Raw genomic sequence first — 14,425 nt, 5'->3', positions numbered from 1 at the left:
AGTATGAATGTCGCTGTTCAGGCTTAGGTAGCTATTGCTTTTATCCACTGAGGCTGTCAACATGCTGAATGCAGCTTTCACACGTGTGATTACTCACCTGGCCTCAGGACAAGTGTGTGATGATGATGTGAAGGGGGTTTGGAGGTGTGTGGAGGAGGCTGAGTTAAACATGAGCTGCTAGAAATCACAGTTTTCCTGTGTGTGCGACTTGGAACTGGATGTGTTGATGCACATCACACAGGCATCAGTCTGAAAACAGACGGCGCCGTGCCAGAAGATTAACAAGAGGTTAGGCAAGAGACACCATCCTTCAATGCAATCAATATGTTTTTGCAGTTTGCTCACACAAATTACAGAAGCTGAATGTGACTATGAAGAGAAGACAGAATGCCTAAAAAGGCACGAGGACGCTTAAAAGCACATGTCAGGATCACACCAGGTGTATGCAGAGGAAGAATGTAGCAGATATTCAAAACAAACATGATCATAAATATATGCAGATACATATGTGGAGACTAATTGGGAGGTTTTGCCACAAATATAAAGAAATCAAACAGCAGAGACACTTCTAGTATTGGCGCTGCTCATCAGTCAGATGAAATGAAGACATCCTTTTTTAAAATCATTAACTGTTAATTGTGCTATTAAGTCAGATTGCAGAAATGCCCCAAATCAACCAAATGTCTCTGAAATGAAAAACTAAAACTGGACATAACATAAAATGTGAATCTAATGATACATTACATGTTGTAGCCCCTTAGACGTGTGGGTTAGACCTCATTGTGAAAGCAAGAGGCTGGAGTGCAGGAGAAAACAGGGCAGATAACAGCAGCTGAAAATATGACAGAAAGTGTCTAATTACTGGTTGTTCTAGCTCTCCTGATGGGAGACAAGAATAGGAAGTGCATTTTCAAGTCTTACTGCCAAAATATTGGCTATTATCTTCTGAAACATAATGAAAATGCAAAACCACATTTTGCATAAGGTGGAAAACCCATGTCAGGCAGAGGATTTTATTCAAAGCAGAGTATTTTTAGGGTTTGAAAACAGTTTGGAGAAGCTCTTTTAAAGTAGACTCAGTCTGGTCGACAGTCTCCCTCCAATCTCCATCCTTTTATCCCCAGCCAGCTAACACCATCCATTTCTCCTCATTCTAAACTCTTGAACTTCTTTGCCTCAGGGACACACACAAACATGCACACACACACACACACACACACTATCACACTTGGCCTTTTTCTCTGGTTGTCTCCTGTGCAGCCTCTATAGGACAGAGACATATCTTTTCAATACTCTTCACTCACAAGCAGGTAATAAAAAGGCAGCGTCTCAACTTCAGCTGACTGTAAACTCAATGGGTTTGTCGGAGAATATTGCTTGACCCATCTATATTGAAGTGACAAGGTCCAAGTTTTCCCTTGCTGGGGTTGCTTGTGTTTATGGGTTTGAAGTAAAGTTGTGATACAACAGCACAGAGACATGGGGACCAGCGGCCAAAATCCTGCCATATTCCAGACGTTAAGCGTTTCAGCGTTCTGTTACCCCATGAGGAGCCTAAAACATTGACTTTTTGAGCCGTGGCAGAGCTGAGTCCGTCCAGGATTGATCAGGATTTCTGCAGGTCTGAATCAGCCTAACCCTGGTTTTATGAAAGTCAATCCAAGTATTTTGTGGGACTGCTTGAAATGGGTCACCTTTTTTGAGTTACCCACTGATTTGAGCCAGTGGATAACACACACACACGCTTTAACTCTGCTTTTTGCTTTGTTTCTCCCCCTCGCTCTTCCTCTCTCTGTACCTCTATCACTCGACTTTCCGCTCCATTAACCTGCATTTCGTGCTGATGTTCAGCATCATTTTCCAAACTCTGTGCCAGCAACGTTGGAATTTTCAGTGCAGAGGTCTCTCGTAGAAGATTTGGGCATTCATGTGCCACACTATTTCTCCAGAAATCCAGAGCTATGAACATCTTTAACAGTTTGACCAAATCTGTTGAGCTGGTAAACTCCGGGATGGACAGCAGCCTTTAGAGGTATCACATCGACACCTTTGAAAACGGGGTGACACGCAGGAGGAACGCAAATGAAATGTAACTAATTCAGTTTAAAATTTTGGTTTTACTTTTGAAAGACACCTTTTACAGATGCAAACTGACATTTCCCTTGGTCTTAAACTCACATTTAAAGTGGAAACAGGCAACTTTTCGACCCCCTCTAGCATCTCTAACTGGTGTTGTCGGCTCCGCTGTCATAAAGACAAGCGGATCGCTTTCATTTCCCTCAGAGCCAGCAGGTACCAATAACACAGGATACACTACATTTGCCTCCAAATTTCCATGAAGAAATGATCAACACGACTTTGGAAATAAGAGAGAAAGAAGCATGTTCACTGAAGAGGTGACGTGAACAAGTAACCACAGCAGGGGTTGGCCTCAGGATGGAGGGGGGGACTAGAAGAAAACATTAGGAGAAAAAACGTGAGTCAATAAATGTTGGTAGTGGCACTGGATCTCCAGGCTCATTTTCATGGGAGATCGTACCCGATGGCTGACAAAATTGCAAAAATGAGGCTTATAGGGAATTGATCTTAATGCAGATGGTGTCATTATTCTGTAGTCATTGCATTATGCAATCAACATTTACTTCATAATGACACATTAAAGCAAAAAGCCAGATTAAACAAGCATAATTGGAACAATTTGATTTTTGGTCTCCAGCTAATTCTCAGCTGTTAAAACCAGAGTACATGCACACACACACAAGCACACACACAGCTGCTGTGACAGTGGGAGGGATCGGGGGAACTTATGACACGGTTACTCATCCCTCAACTGTGGTTTAATTAAAACAGTCGTGGATTGTTCATTGCTGAAATGTTCAATCACAGATCCACTTACATCCACAAATTTGTTCGCTGAAGAATTGCTACAAATACAAACTCACAGGATAGAAATGAAAAATGGCACCGGGAGGCTGTAAAGTAATAAAAATGTAATTTATTCCAATAAAAAAAAATGTATTTTCCAGCCACCAATGGCAGCCTTGACAGCGTTCATGGCATACATGGTTTGTATTGACCTTAAATGAAGGTATAAATAATGCTTTTTGTTACTTTACAGCCTCCTGGTGTTGTTTTGTCCCCCAGTTTATAAGTTGCTCCACTAAGAAGATATGGTATGTAGAAGTTCTTCACATAATGAATTTTATTAGCAGATCTGTGACTGAAATGTCCAAGTTCTGGAAGGTATTCATGCTGGACGGTGATATGTAGTAAATGGCTCTGGAGCAGTGCTAATTGAACCTCCAATTACTCAGTTCCCCTGACATTATTGAACAGCGTAGGGCCAGTCTTGATCCACAGCCTGGAGCCCTGCCCTTTTTCTGGTTTTGCTATTTTGGCATTCCTGGGCTAAAACAGAGGCTGATTAGACACCTAGAAACAAAACCAATATGGCCCTGAGTGCTGAGGACAACACAGAGAACCACAGCTTGAATTACAAGGACATGCAAAGTAATGCCAGCCACGGTGTGACCGTGTGCTATCATTAAAAAATAACAAGGTAACCATTAGCTAGGGAGTAGCATTGAGAATAACTTGGACAGCAACAACAGTTGTGAGGAAGGAGCAGCAAAGGCAGCTTCGATCTTAGATCCAAGGACACAGAAATCCTCAAATTTGTCGCACAAGTGCAGATATTCTGTAACAAGCTCTGTGAGTGTAGCTGTTCACATTAAAAATAGCCAATGGAAACTGCAGAAGAAATGGAAAGCCTTATCTGAATGGCACCTACACATCCAGGCCATGTGATGTCTTTGGTCAGCAGCAGATTGTTAGTGACTGCGGCCTGCTGTGTTTGACCAGCCGGCCCATTCACACTGCAAGTCCAAGCCAAAGAGATGCTTTGCTGTTCTGTAAATATCTTTTTATTGTTTTTAAGGCCTTAGTAGACCAAAAAAATTGCCCTAAGCAAATATATTGTTTGAATTATGTTAAACTCTACCCCACAACGTTAAGAAAAACATATTTTGTGGTGACATTCCACTGTCCAACTTGGTCAAACACTGGTTATACATATGTTCTGTTTATATTATATTGCTCCTTTCACTATTCCCACAAATAACTGGATAAAGATCACGAATCATATTGATTGCAAGGTTACTGCTCATAGTGCCCTCAAGACACCAGAATGGAAACTGTACATATCCAGCAGATACAGAGCAACATAAGCATTCATTTGGAGCTGTGCGTCTGCCTGTCTGTTGAATAAAAGTCTAACATTCACTCTCCTTTTACCTCTTGGTTTGGTCTCCACCCCCGTTTTACTGATTCCATAGATGCAGGACATCTTAACCCAACGGTGTCAAAGCATAGTCACCCTGACAAGACCCTCTCTACTACTCTTACTGCTGCATAATGACTGTTACAGTCGATGGTATGATCTGATATCACAGACGGCAGAGTGATCTCTCAGGCTTTTTCTCCAGAGTCCTTGATAAAGCTGTAAACGTGAAGCTAAGCCTGTCAGCAGTGAGGGAAGCCAGACCCTGTCTAACCTCTTGGTGTTTTATTGCTTCTGTGTGTGTGTGGGGGGGGGGGGGGCAGTGTATTTGACAGGCAGAGAGCGGCTCGTGTAATCACAGCTGGAGGAAAAGAAATAAAGACTTCCTTTATCCCAAGCCATCTATCTTAAGTTTCCTTTTTTCTTCCTCACCTCTCTCTATCCTGCAGTGAGCATAACGAAAAGCTAGAAGGTAAAGAAGACTCCAGCTGCCTGCTAAGAACCTGTATTAGCATGTGTATGTGTGGGAATTAGATGGTAATAGTGGAACTTCCCTCTGGCATGCCAGACTTAAGCAGTTATCATGAGGAATTTCAGTGCTAGGCCGTTTTCCTCCATCCTCTTAAACTCCCCTGCTCGGTCTGAATATCCTGCTCCGCCGTCTTCTGTAATTGGCTTTCACTGTGGTAAACACATTGAGGATTCAGTGTACAGGGATGGATTGTCTCTCATTCTGTACAGTAAACACAGTGCAGAGAGGCTAAACAGTGTTTGAATATGCAAGTCTTCACTCAGCTGCTTACTGTGTGTTGGAAAATGTGTGTGTGTGTGTGTGTGTGTGTGTGAGAGTGTGTGGGTATGCGTGTGTCTTATTGGATTCGCTGCTTGTCTTCACCCTTTGTCTGACAATGAAAATTGATCATTGCGGATCATTTCCGTTCCTCCATCCATCATCTGAGTTGATTTAGTCAGCCGCCTGTCCTGCATGAAATCTCAAAGTTAACCAGGTTTGAGAAAATGATGGCTGTCATCACTGCTGAGGCGTTGGGTTGTTTCCACGTACCCATACACAGTCATCTTCATCCACTGAAGCCTCAAATGGCCATATTTTACTTTCCTGCCCTGTTGAACATCCCTTCTGATGTTTTGTCATATTCGCCGTCCTTTCCAGCTCGGCCATCCGTTTTTGAGGAGGCCCTCCAGGCGTCATGCACCTCTCGACAATAATGTGCCGTCCGCTCTTCAGTGCTGTTTGGGCATTTTGGAAATTACAGTGATTGGCTCAAGGGGATGCTGTAATTGCAGGTCAAAACAAGGTGACGCATTTCAGTCAAAAAATCTGATTGCCCCAGTTTTCAGTCTCCTTTGAGTTCTGGCTCCAGGCCAGACAGGCATATAGGCAGGGCTCACAGGTCATCAGCCGGCTTTGGGTCACATGTCTCTGTGGTCATGTTTGGCAGCTGACCGTTAAGTCGACTGCTCATTCTCAGTGGGTTCAGCACTGATATGCTGAACAGTCAAATAGCTCCAGAGCTTGAATTTCCGACACGATCGCACAACGTGCCGTACAAACCACTTCTAATAGAACCAGACTCTTCGAGGCATTTTCACAGTGGAAGCAGAAAATTAGCTTTTCTTCTTTCCTCTCAACATTTGGTGCTAAATACCACCCAGAACGTTATCAACCACATACTGTGGAAGGTACAGCCAGAATGCACAAGTGAATGTCAGTACGTTCATAGAGGTGGATATTGGTTAAGCTACCATGCTTATAAGAATTAGAGGGAGGAAATAGTAAAAAAGTGTGAATTATGTTTTTCATTTTTTTATTTGAGTGGGATGTCTTCTCCACCTGTGTTGTATCTTGTTCGGCTGCTGCTGACAGTCTGTTTATGTCTGTCTTCCTTTTCACTTTAATTGAGAATAGCTCCTGCGTCCACAGTGTTTGCCACTCTTACTCCTCCCTGATAGTTTGCCTGCTGAACCATCTCTTCCAGTCACTGAACCTCCCCTGATTACCTGACAAGACTCACTGTTTCAACGCTAAAGCAGCAATCCTTCTAACATCCTTTACATGCTGTGTCTTTTCAGGTGTCTGCAGTAGTGCGTGTGAGAAACAGATGAATGATGTGTGTCTTTTACTGACGCACTTCAAGAGAAAGCGAGCTCGTTTTATGTGTTCTTACATGTTTCTGAGGAGTCTTCCACAGTTTCTCTCCTCTTTTCTGTAACACACACACACTGGTTCTTTCTTTAAGCACCTTCTGGTGACACACTGACAATGATGCACACACACACACACGCACACACACACACACACACACACACACGCACACACACACACACACACACAGCTACTAGAGACTTCTGCCTTTCTATTCATTATGTGATGGCACCAAACAACTTGACAACTCGGATAATTTCCTCTCATTAACCTAAAGATCCTGTTCAGACGGGCCATCAGTCACACATCCCTCTCATGGACTGTGTGTGTGTGTGTGTGCACACCATTGTCTGTGTGTCACCAGAAGGTGCTTAAGGAGAGACAGATGGTGAAGTGTTTTGGCATAGATTCCTTAAGGTGGGTTCAGGTTCAATTTAATCGGCCGTCGTCTTGTTCGCCGACCCCATCCGGCATCACGCCTCCAGTCACGTTGAAGCACCTTGTTTCTGCAATTAATGATGTGACAGTTTGGTTAGTTTGGACTCAGTCAGCAAAGGAATTGTTCAGACCTAGCAGCCGTGAAGCTGTTTTCTGAAATGCTTAATGTCCAGCAACCAGATGTTGTGGATCTGTCTTACACATGCTTGAGGAAACAAGAAAGCAGAGGTGACACCAGCATAAAGTGATGAAGCTGTGAGGTCAGCCATGTGTGAAGCAAGCAGTGCACACTTCTTTATGCTTCAAAACTATTAGAGCTTCAGTATTAAAAAGAACTTGTGCTAAGTTAAATAGAACAAAGTATGATCTACATTTATAAGCACTTTGTCTTGTCTCGATTCTTGTTGCATCAGCTCTTTTGGCGCCCGTTGGATGAGGACTGAGTGTGACTGAATTGTCAGAGTTCTTTAAGAGTTGTCTGGCATCACAAGGCCAGCTCTGTTTCATGTGACAAAAATAAAACATTCAGTAGAAAAGCCACTTAATATCCGAGAACACGGCCAAAAATAAAGCATTACGTTTCATTGCTTCCTTCCACATTCAGTTTCTGATACACACAACAAACTGGCAACATGTATTGATGACCAATGACCAATTTGGAAGGAGGTGTTGCAGACATGTTTGGTTTTTCTCACATTCAGATGCTGCTTGCTTGGATTTCATAAATATCCTCAAATGCCAAACGAGGCCGATGCTTTATTTTAGCCATAGTGTGATTAAGGCACCGTATCAGCCTGACAACAAAATGTCTGACAGGTTGAATGATGGAGAGGGTACAATGTGTGACTGGTTACCAGAGCCTTGAAACAATTAGAATGCTTGATAGCATTAGATGAAGCAGAACTGAGTCCCAAAGCTCATTATTGTTGGAGTGAAGCATTTCAGTGCTGCTGATCTGCATTCTCAGCCCTGCTCTTTCCATTTTGGTGCAACTAATCAGCAATTCTACATTTCAAATTCAGATCCTTGTTTTGATGATGGCTCGTTCTCTAAGGCATATTATTGATGCTGTTGCTAGCCCTGATTCTAGTTATTTATTCATTAGTCACTTCTTGTCTTTTCTTTCTGTGTGTTTCCATCCTCAACCTTGTAAACTTTTGAGTGTTTTTTTGTGGTTTGACTCAACTTACCTAAAATCAGTAAGTTTTTGTCAAAATTACCAACTTTTTTCTTGCTTCTTGTTCAATGTTTTAGCTGCTCCAGGTCACTAAGTATTGACCTCATCTCTCTTTCCATCCTCTCCCTGCTGTCAGGTGTCAGAGGAGGCCTCTCTGCTGATGTCCAGCCCCAGGATGCTGCTCCCTGCATCGGGCACGCTGCCACCAGGCGCCCCCCTGTCTGTCCACCACCAGATCCAGCTGCTCCAGCAGCAACTCCAGCAGCAACAGCAGCAGACACAAGTGGCTGTGGCACAGGTGAATCTCTCTCACACACACACACACACACACACACACACACACACACACACACACACACAAACACCCTTTATTGCCATTAAAACGGTGGTATGTTGGATGAATTAACCACACTACACACAGCAGCTGTTAATTTGAGTGCATGACGATGCGAAAATGCATTTCATACTCAGCAAATTCCTTGTTTTCTATGAGATTGCGATTCAGATTCTTCTAATACCTGCACACATTGTGATGGCCATTACCATAACGACGAGTGCTTAGAGCTTGAGTTTATATTGCCGAGGGAACTTTTGCACCGGCTGTTTTTCTTCTCTGCAATCACACACTTTAATCTGAAGTCACTAGAACAATGACAGAAGCATCTCTGAGTCATTCTTTCATGGTCTGTTTCTTTGCTACCTAAAGTTCATCATGGCAACATCTGGAGGCAATTTTAAACTAAATGAAAAGGCAAAAAGCTGAGAAACTTGGGAATCATCAAAGCACAAACAAAACCAAGTATGATGACAATGTTTTATTTGGTCTGAGCACTTCGCTGGATCATTTTCAACATTCTTCAGTGAGTCTGCATTGGCACGTAAGCTAAGAACCTTTAAAGTGTGAGATTTGAGAGTGGAGTTTCTGTGTGGTAGGCGAACGAGAATTCATTTTGATTTCAAAGAAGAAAAGATATACCCTCATCCATGAGCACACAAAATCCAAATCCATGCACTCAAGTGGAGGTTAGGAATAAAAAGCCTTTAGTTAGTACGGGCCAATAAATTGTGGACACACACTGGCATTGACAAGGTGTAGAGACACTTGATGAACCCAAATCCATAAGCAGTCTAATTCCCCAAACCTATGTCAGAAAATGTACCTGCCAGTTTACAGGCTATCGTTATCTCTTATCTATACCCACTTATTCATGCTACATGGTTGCGGGCGGCTGAAGGCTACCCCAGCAAAAAAAATCTCTAAATCCTTCTCTGATAAATAAGAAACTTAGCCGTGGCTGACCACACCGCCTGGGAGAAGAAACGTGTGATCAATCCGAAACACTCAAGGACGACTGACAGAGCAGAGATCAGCTCCCGCCTGCAATCCAATCTGGATTTGAAAAAACGGTTAATACCGAGTGCAGCCAGCATCAGACATCAATCACCCAGCTTGAGTGGCTGCGGTGGGAGAAGTGACTAGTGACAGCAGTGGCTTCAGGCTTATGAGCTGCATGAGCACACACATACACACAAGTATGCAGTTTGTCGGCCTGCTTGCAAAATCTTTCTGGCGCATGCTCGCACACACCCCTGACCCAGAAATACCCCAGACAGTTAGATTCTGAAGCCTCATGGCTTCCAGAGATGAACACAGGGTCCTGATGAAACTGCCCGGGCACGCTGAACTTAGCTGTTCCTTTGTCTTGACCCGAGCAACGTTCCAGAGACGGCTGCTCCGACTGACAGCTCGCACATTCAGATTGAGCGTGGCCTGACATAAAGGCCATTAATTATACCTTGATGAAGCCAGAGGTCACATCCCGCTGGCAGAGAGGCGAGTGTAGATTTTGAAACCGCTTTGGCGTATGAAGGAAGGATTTTAGCGAATATGTGGTGAGTACAGCATGTGCTACGCTGGGGTGGTTCTGCCTGACCTTGGCTCTTTTTGCCATTTAGCAAGGTTTCCCTTGTGGTCCGGACTTGTCTGAGCTGTAGTAACAGTTGGTCTCCACACAGCATCTAAATTAGCTTCCAATGACTCTTCACTTTGTTTCTCTTGAGACTTCTTTGTCGAGCGACTCAAAGTCTGTGCGTTGATGTTGCCGTCGTTGGAAAGGTCGCAGGATAAATAATGTGAGCAAAGAAAGAGGAAGGATGGATTCATGTGAAATGCTGCATAGACTACCTCTTTGGGATTCGAACAGTTATTAAAGTTTCCAGAGTCAAACCTGTCTGTTTAGACTCAATGATTAATCAGTTAATCAAAACAAAACGAACAAGCTCATCAAAATAATTTGCTGCCCTGTGCAAAGTATTTTGACGGAACACTTCATTTGGTGCACTCTGCTGTTAAATACTTAATTCCTTTTCTTACAGTTCTCAAATGAAGTTGGATTTGAATTAATTACTTAGAATTAATTAAAGCCAATTTATTTAATGAATGCAGTTGACAGCAGCTGCGGTTTGGGCCGAGACCCTTTTTTCACTGTGTAGGCTGCACACACTGTTGGACATCCAAGCATACGTGAACATTCAGCCTCATTAAATTTTCAGAACATTTCTTACATGTGTGTGTGTGTGTGTGTGCATGCATGGACGGACACACACACACACACACACACACACTTGTGTTTCCATCACTTCAGAGGACATTACATAGACTTCATCACCAGTACGTCCCTAACTGTAACCCAAACCCAAGTCTTCACCATAGACTTCAATGACTTACATTATTGGGATTTGCATTTTGTCCCCAAAAGCAAAGCAAGTCCCCACATTTTGACTGAGTGAACAGATTTATGTCCCCACAATGTGAGTAATACACATGTGCACTCAGACACCCAGACATACAGTGTAAGTGTTAGGGAGAAGAAAGCTGCTTCTGGTTTTCTGTGCACACAACACATATCCAAGTCTGTCTTTCTCCCTCAGCCTCTCACACAAGGCTAAACTTGCCTGAGGCTACTTCTAAACAGCTGTAATGAGGGAGGAGAGCTTACTCCACTACTGAAGGTCAAACAGTAGAAAGGAACAGGCTGATAAGTTCTGCCCAGATAATGCACATTGTGGGTGAAGACATGGAGGAAAGAAAGGGATTACATGGCTGACAAAATGTGTGTGTGCATGTACATCTTCATCTGTGCGTGTTTGAGTTCCAAACTTTGTTTCTCGCTCAGAACAACAAGTCTTTCCCCGGTGGCTTTGCCTCCGTTTCACACCAGAAAATAATTGTTCTGTTTTCGCTTTTCTGGCCTTTCAAGTGGAAACATTTCACAGGATCACAAAGTTCAGTTTAAGGCAGATATTTTTCCTGTTTATGGTTTGATTGTCTCATGCAGCGGGCCCACACTGACTGAACAGAGTTGTCAGGTTTGAGCACAGCTCTGCCATACTCATAATGCTGTCGTACAATGACAATAAACAAAGACGTGCAGCCAGGAGAAACAGATTTTCTTTATGGGATTTATGTATTTTAGCTCAAAGCCAGAAATATTGAGCTGTCTTGACTCAAAGCTACAATAAGATTTTCATGAAATCGAAGTGTGTTTATGATTTGATTTCATCATTTGATTTATGGGCCACCACAAATTCTTGTGTTCTACACATGTAGTGTGCTTCCCAGTGACAACAGGGAGGCATTAGAAGCTTAAACTGTCTTTCACTTTCAGAAGTCATGGAAATTTGAGTGTTACAGGCAGCAGCAGTACTATCAAAAAGTATAAAAGACAAAGAAAGGAATAAAATACAAAATAGAAAAACTCTGTATGTATTATATTCTATACAAGGGAGTGTAGTGTTTTTCAGTATTGCACATGTATGTAGCAGTATATAAAATATTGGATATTGGAAAAAATTGTACGGGGAATGGAGAATTGCACAGGGGTTTAGACTTGCACATGGTTCAAGTACAGTGTTTTTAACTAGTGCACATGGGTTAAAAAATATGTAGCAGTATGTAGAAGAATAACATCTACCTTTATAGACTTGATTGAAGAGATAGGAATATAATATTGAAGAAAAAATGGAATATTGCACTTGATATTGCATGTGATTGAGATGTTAACATTTATTTGATTAATCAAACATTTGATTGACAGGAAATTGGCAACCATGTGGAGAATTGATCATTTTTCATCTTTCAAGCAGCACTGAGAAACATTCATTATTTCCAGCTTTCCCACTGCGAGAATATGTAGCTTTTATATATCTTTCCGTGTTTTGACTATTACTCATGTAACACAAGCAAAACCTTTGGATCTGACAGCTTGTGATTGGCATTTTTCTCCGTTTGATGATATTTTTTGAGCAAAAAAATAATAGGTTAGTCCTGACCAAAATCAGCAGATCATTCGATAATGTTAATAATAGCTGAATCTCTGTTTTCCTTTAATTTATCATCAGTCTGTGCTTTGCAGATCTCAGCAGCTGCATTTCAGAGTCATGTATGGCATCCTTTTTTGTCGTCCCATCTTACTATGGAGGAAAAATCTTAATGAACTAGTGATTATTTTCGCTATTGCCCCGCACGCTGTCAGCGGCCCAGCCTGGCATCTGGGGAATCTCGCTGATGGTGACCTCCGCTCTGCAGAGCCTGAGCAGAGGTCGCGGTAAATGGAGGCAAATTAGCGAGCTGGCCAACACTAATCAGAGCTCACTCAGGGATGAGAGGAAGTGGAGATGTTTAATGCAGTGAGGGGAGTGAGGGGCTTCCACAGTCTGTGTCAAGATGGAGTTTGCTCTGCAGATGCTTAATGAAATTTGACCTCTCTGTGTCTGTCTCTCCCAGCTCAGTTACTGATCTCTCCTTCAGTCCTTCCTCACTCCATTTCCTCCCTTTTATTTCTCACTTATTTCTCCTATTTTTGTTTATGCAATGCCTCCTTATTTCACCTCCTCATATTTTATTTCCATCCTCCTTTCAGTTATTTTTCTCCTGCCACCTACACCTTCCCTCCCTCTTTCTTTTTCAGGTTTGATTAATCAGTCTGTCCTTCGTTTTTCCTTTCCCTTCTGATTTCCTTTCTTTCTTCAAACACATCTTCCTTCCGTCCTTCTTTTTTGTCTCAGCCTGTTTTTATGACAGAGGCATTATGTTCTCGGGTTGTTCATCCTTCCTCCCTTCTGTACCGACGCATGCACGTATGTCCCATTCACAAAACAAAATCTCAAGAACACCTGGAGAGACTTTAATTACATCAGGCTCAAAAGTCCTCTTGGACTCAGTGATGAACTGATTAGATTGTGGTGGTCAGAGGTCACTGTGACTGCACATTTGTGGCCATTATTCAAGAATTCCTGCGCTGATTATGACAAAATTTCGCACAGATGTCTAATAGGATTAATGAAGAAGTGATGACATTTTACATTCAAAAGGTCAAAGGTCAGATTCACTGTGACGTCATGATGTTCTGCAGAAACTCTTTCCTGGCCATCATTCAACACCATAACTGTGGAACAGAAGGCGAGATTGTACCTTTATTTCACATTGTCAGATACTGAATTGGTGATATTAATCTTGGGTGTCCTTCAAACTGTGCTGATTGTAAAGATCTTCTGTGCTGTCGGGTTGAAGATGTGTGTGAAGCGTCCACGTTTTACAGTTTGTAGCTTCTTTGCAGCAGCATCCATATTTGAAGCATTGTAGTCACCACAAGCTCATTGGTTCTGCTGGTATTGATCTTCAGGTGATTGTTGAGCTCCATGTGGTGAAGCTCTCTGTCAGTCCTCTGTGCTCCTCTGCAGAAATAGTCTCTAAGTGAAGACAGCATGTTACACACTGGAAATCAGTCATTAAAATCATACATTCTCACTACATATATTATATGAGTCTTGACACACATTGATGTAAATGTAACTTGACTGATAGGCGGAGGCACACGACCACGCGGTGGTAGTTCCACTTACACATTCATCATCGCTCCCTCTCTGTCGTTACTTGGACCTTCCTAGTCATCTCTCGCCTCATCAAACACTCTCTCGCCATCTTAAGCACATGACAAGCGTAAGAGCATTTCTAATGGCTCCTGTTCCATTGCACCAGCAAAATGATCATTGCTTCCTCTTCAGTTTGTTCCTTCAAAAATGAGATAAAAACAGAGACAAACCAGTGTTGGAGGGCTTTCAAACACACATCAAAGGGACCTGGCGTGGGCAGGGAACGCGATGATGGTAATCCTGTGTGAAGAGTACATCCTCGGCAATCAACCCTGTGGAGTCACAACACACAACCAACAGTCCTAATCCCCTTACACTACCAGTGGCAGAGTCACTGTTTTTCAGGCTCCTTTCAAAGGGAAATGGTATCACTGAAACAGCCTTGTCTTCCTTTTTTTTTTTTTTATTTAAATGCTCTCATTTTGTCTCTGTA

General features: G+C 42.6%; 1 protein-coding gene across 4 annotated transcripts in view; it reads left to right on the top strand.

Moving 5' to 3' along the window:
- Positions 1 to 14,425, top strand: part of LOC143318084 (carboxyl-terminal PDZ ligand of neuronal nitric oxide synthase protein-like) — a 170,658-nt gene that overhangs the window by 115,580 nt on the left and 40,653 nt on the right. For all 4 annotated transcript variants that reach the window (XM_076726046.1, XM_076726045.1, XM_076726048.1 and 1 more), the window contains exon 8: positions 8,195 to 8,356. In XM_076726046.1, coding sequence (XP_076582161.1) covers positions 8,195 to 8,356 — 162 coding nt within the window. The remainder of the gene's footprint in view (positions 1 to 8,194; positions 8,357 to 14,425) is intronic.

The sequence above is a fragment of the Chaetodon auriga genome, chromosome 3 (assembly GCF_051107435.1).
Source record: "Chaetodon auriga isolate fChaAug3 chromosome 3, fChaAug3.hap1, whole genome shotgun sequence".
NCBI lineage: Eukaryota > Metazoa > Chordata > Actinopteri > Chaetodontiformes > Chaetodontidae > Chaetodon > Chaetodon auriga.
Note: the sequence above shows the minus strand (reverse complement) of the source record. Positions and strands in the feature narration are given on the sequence as shown.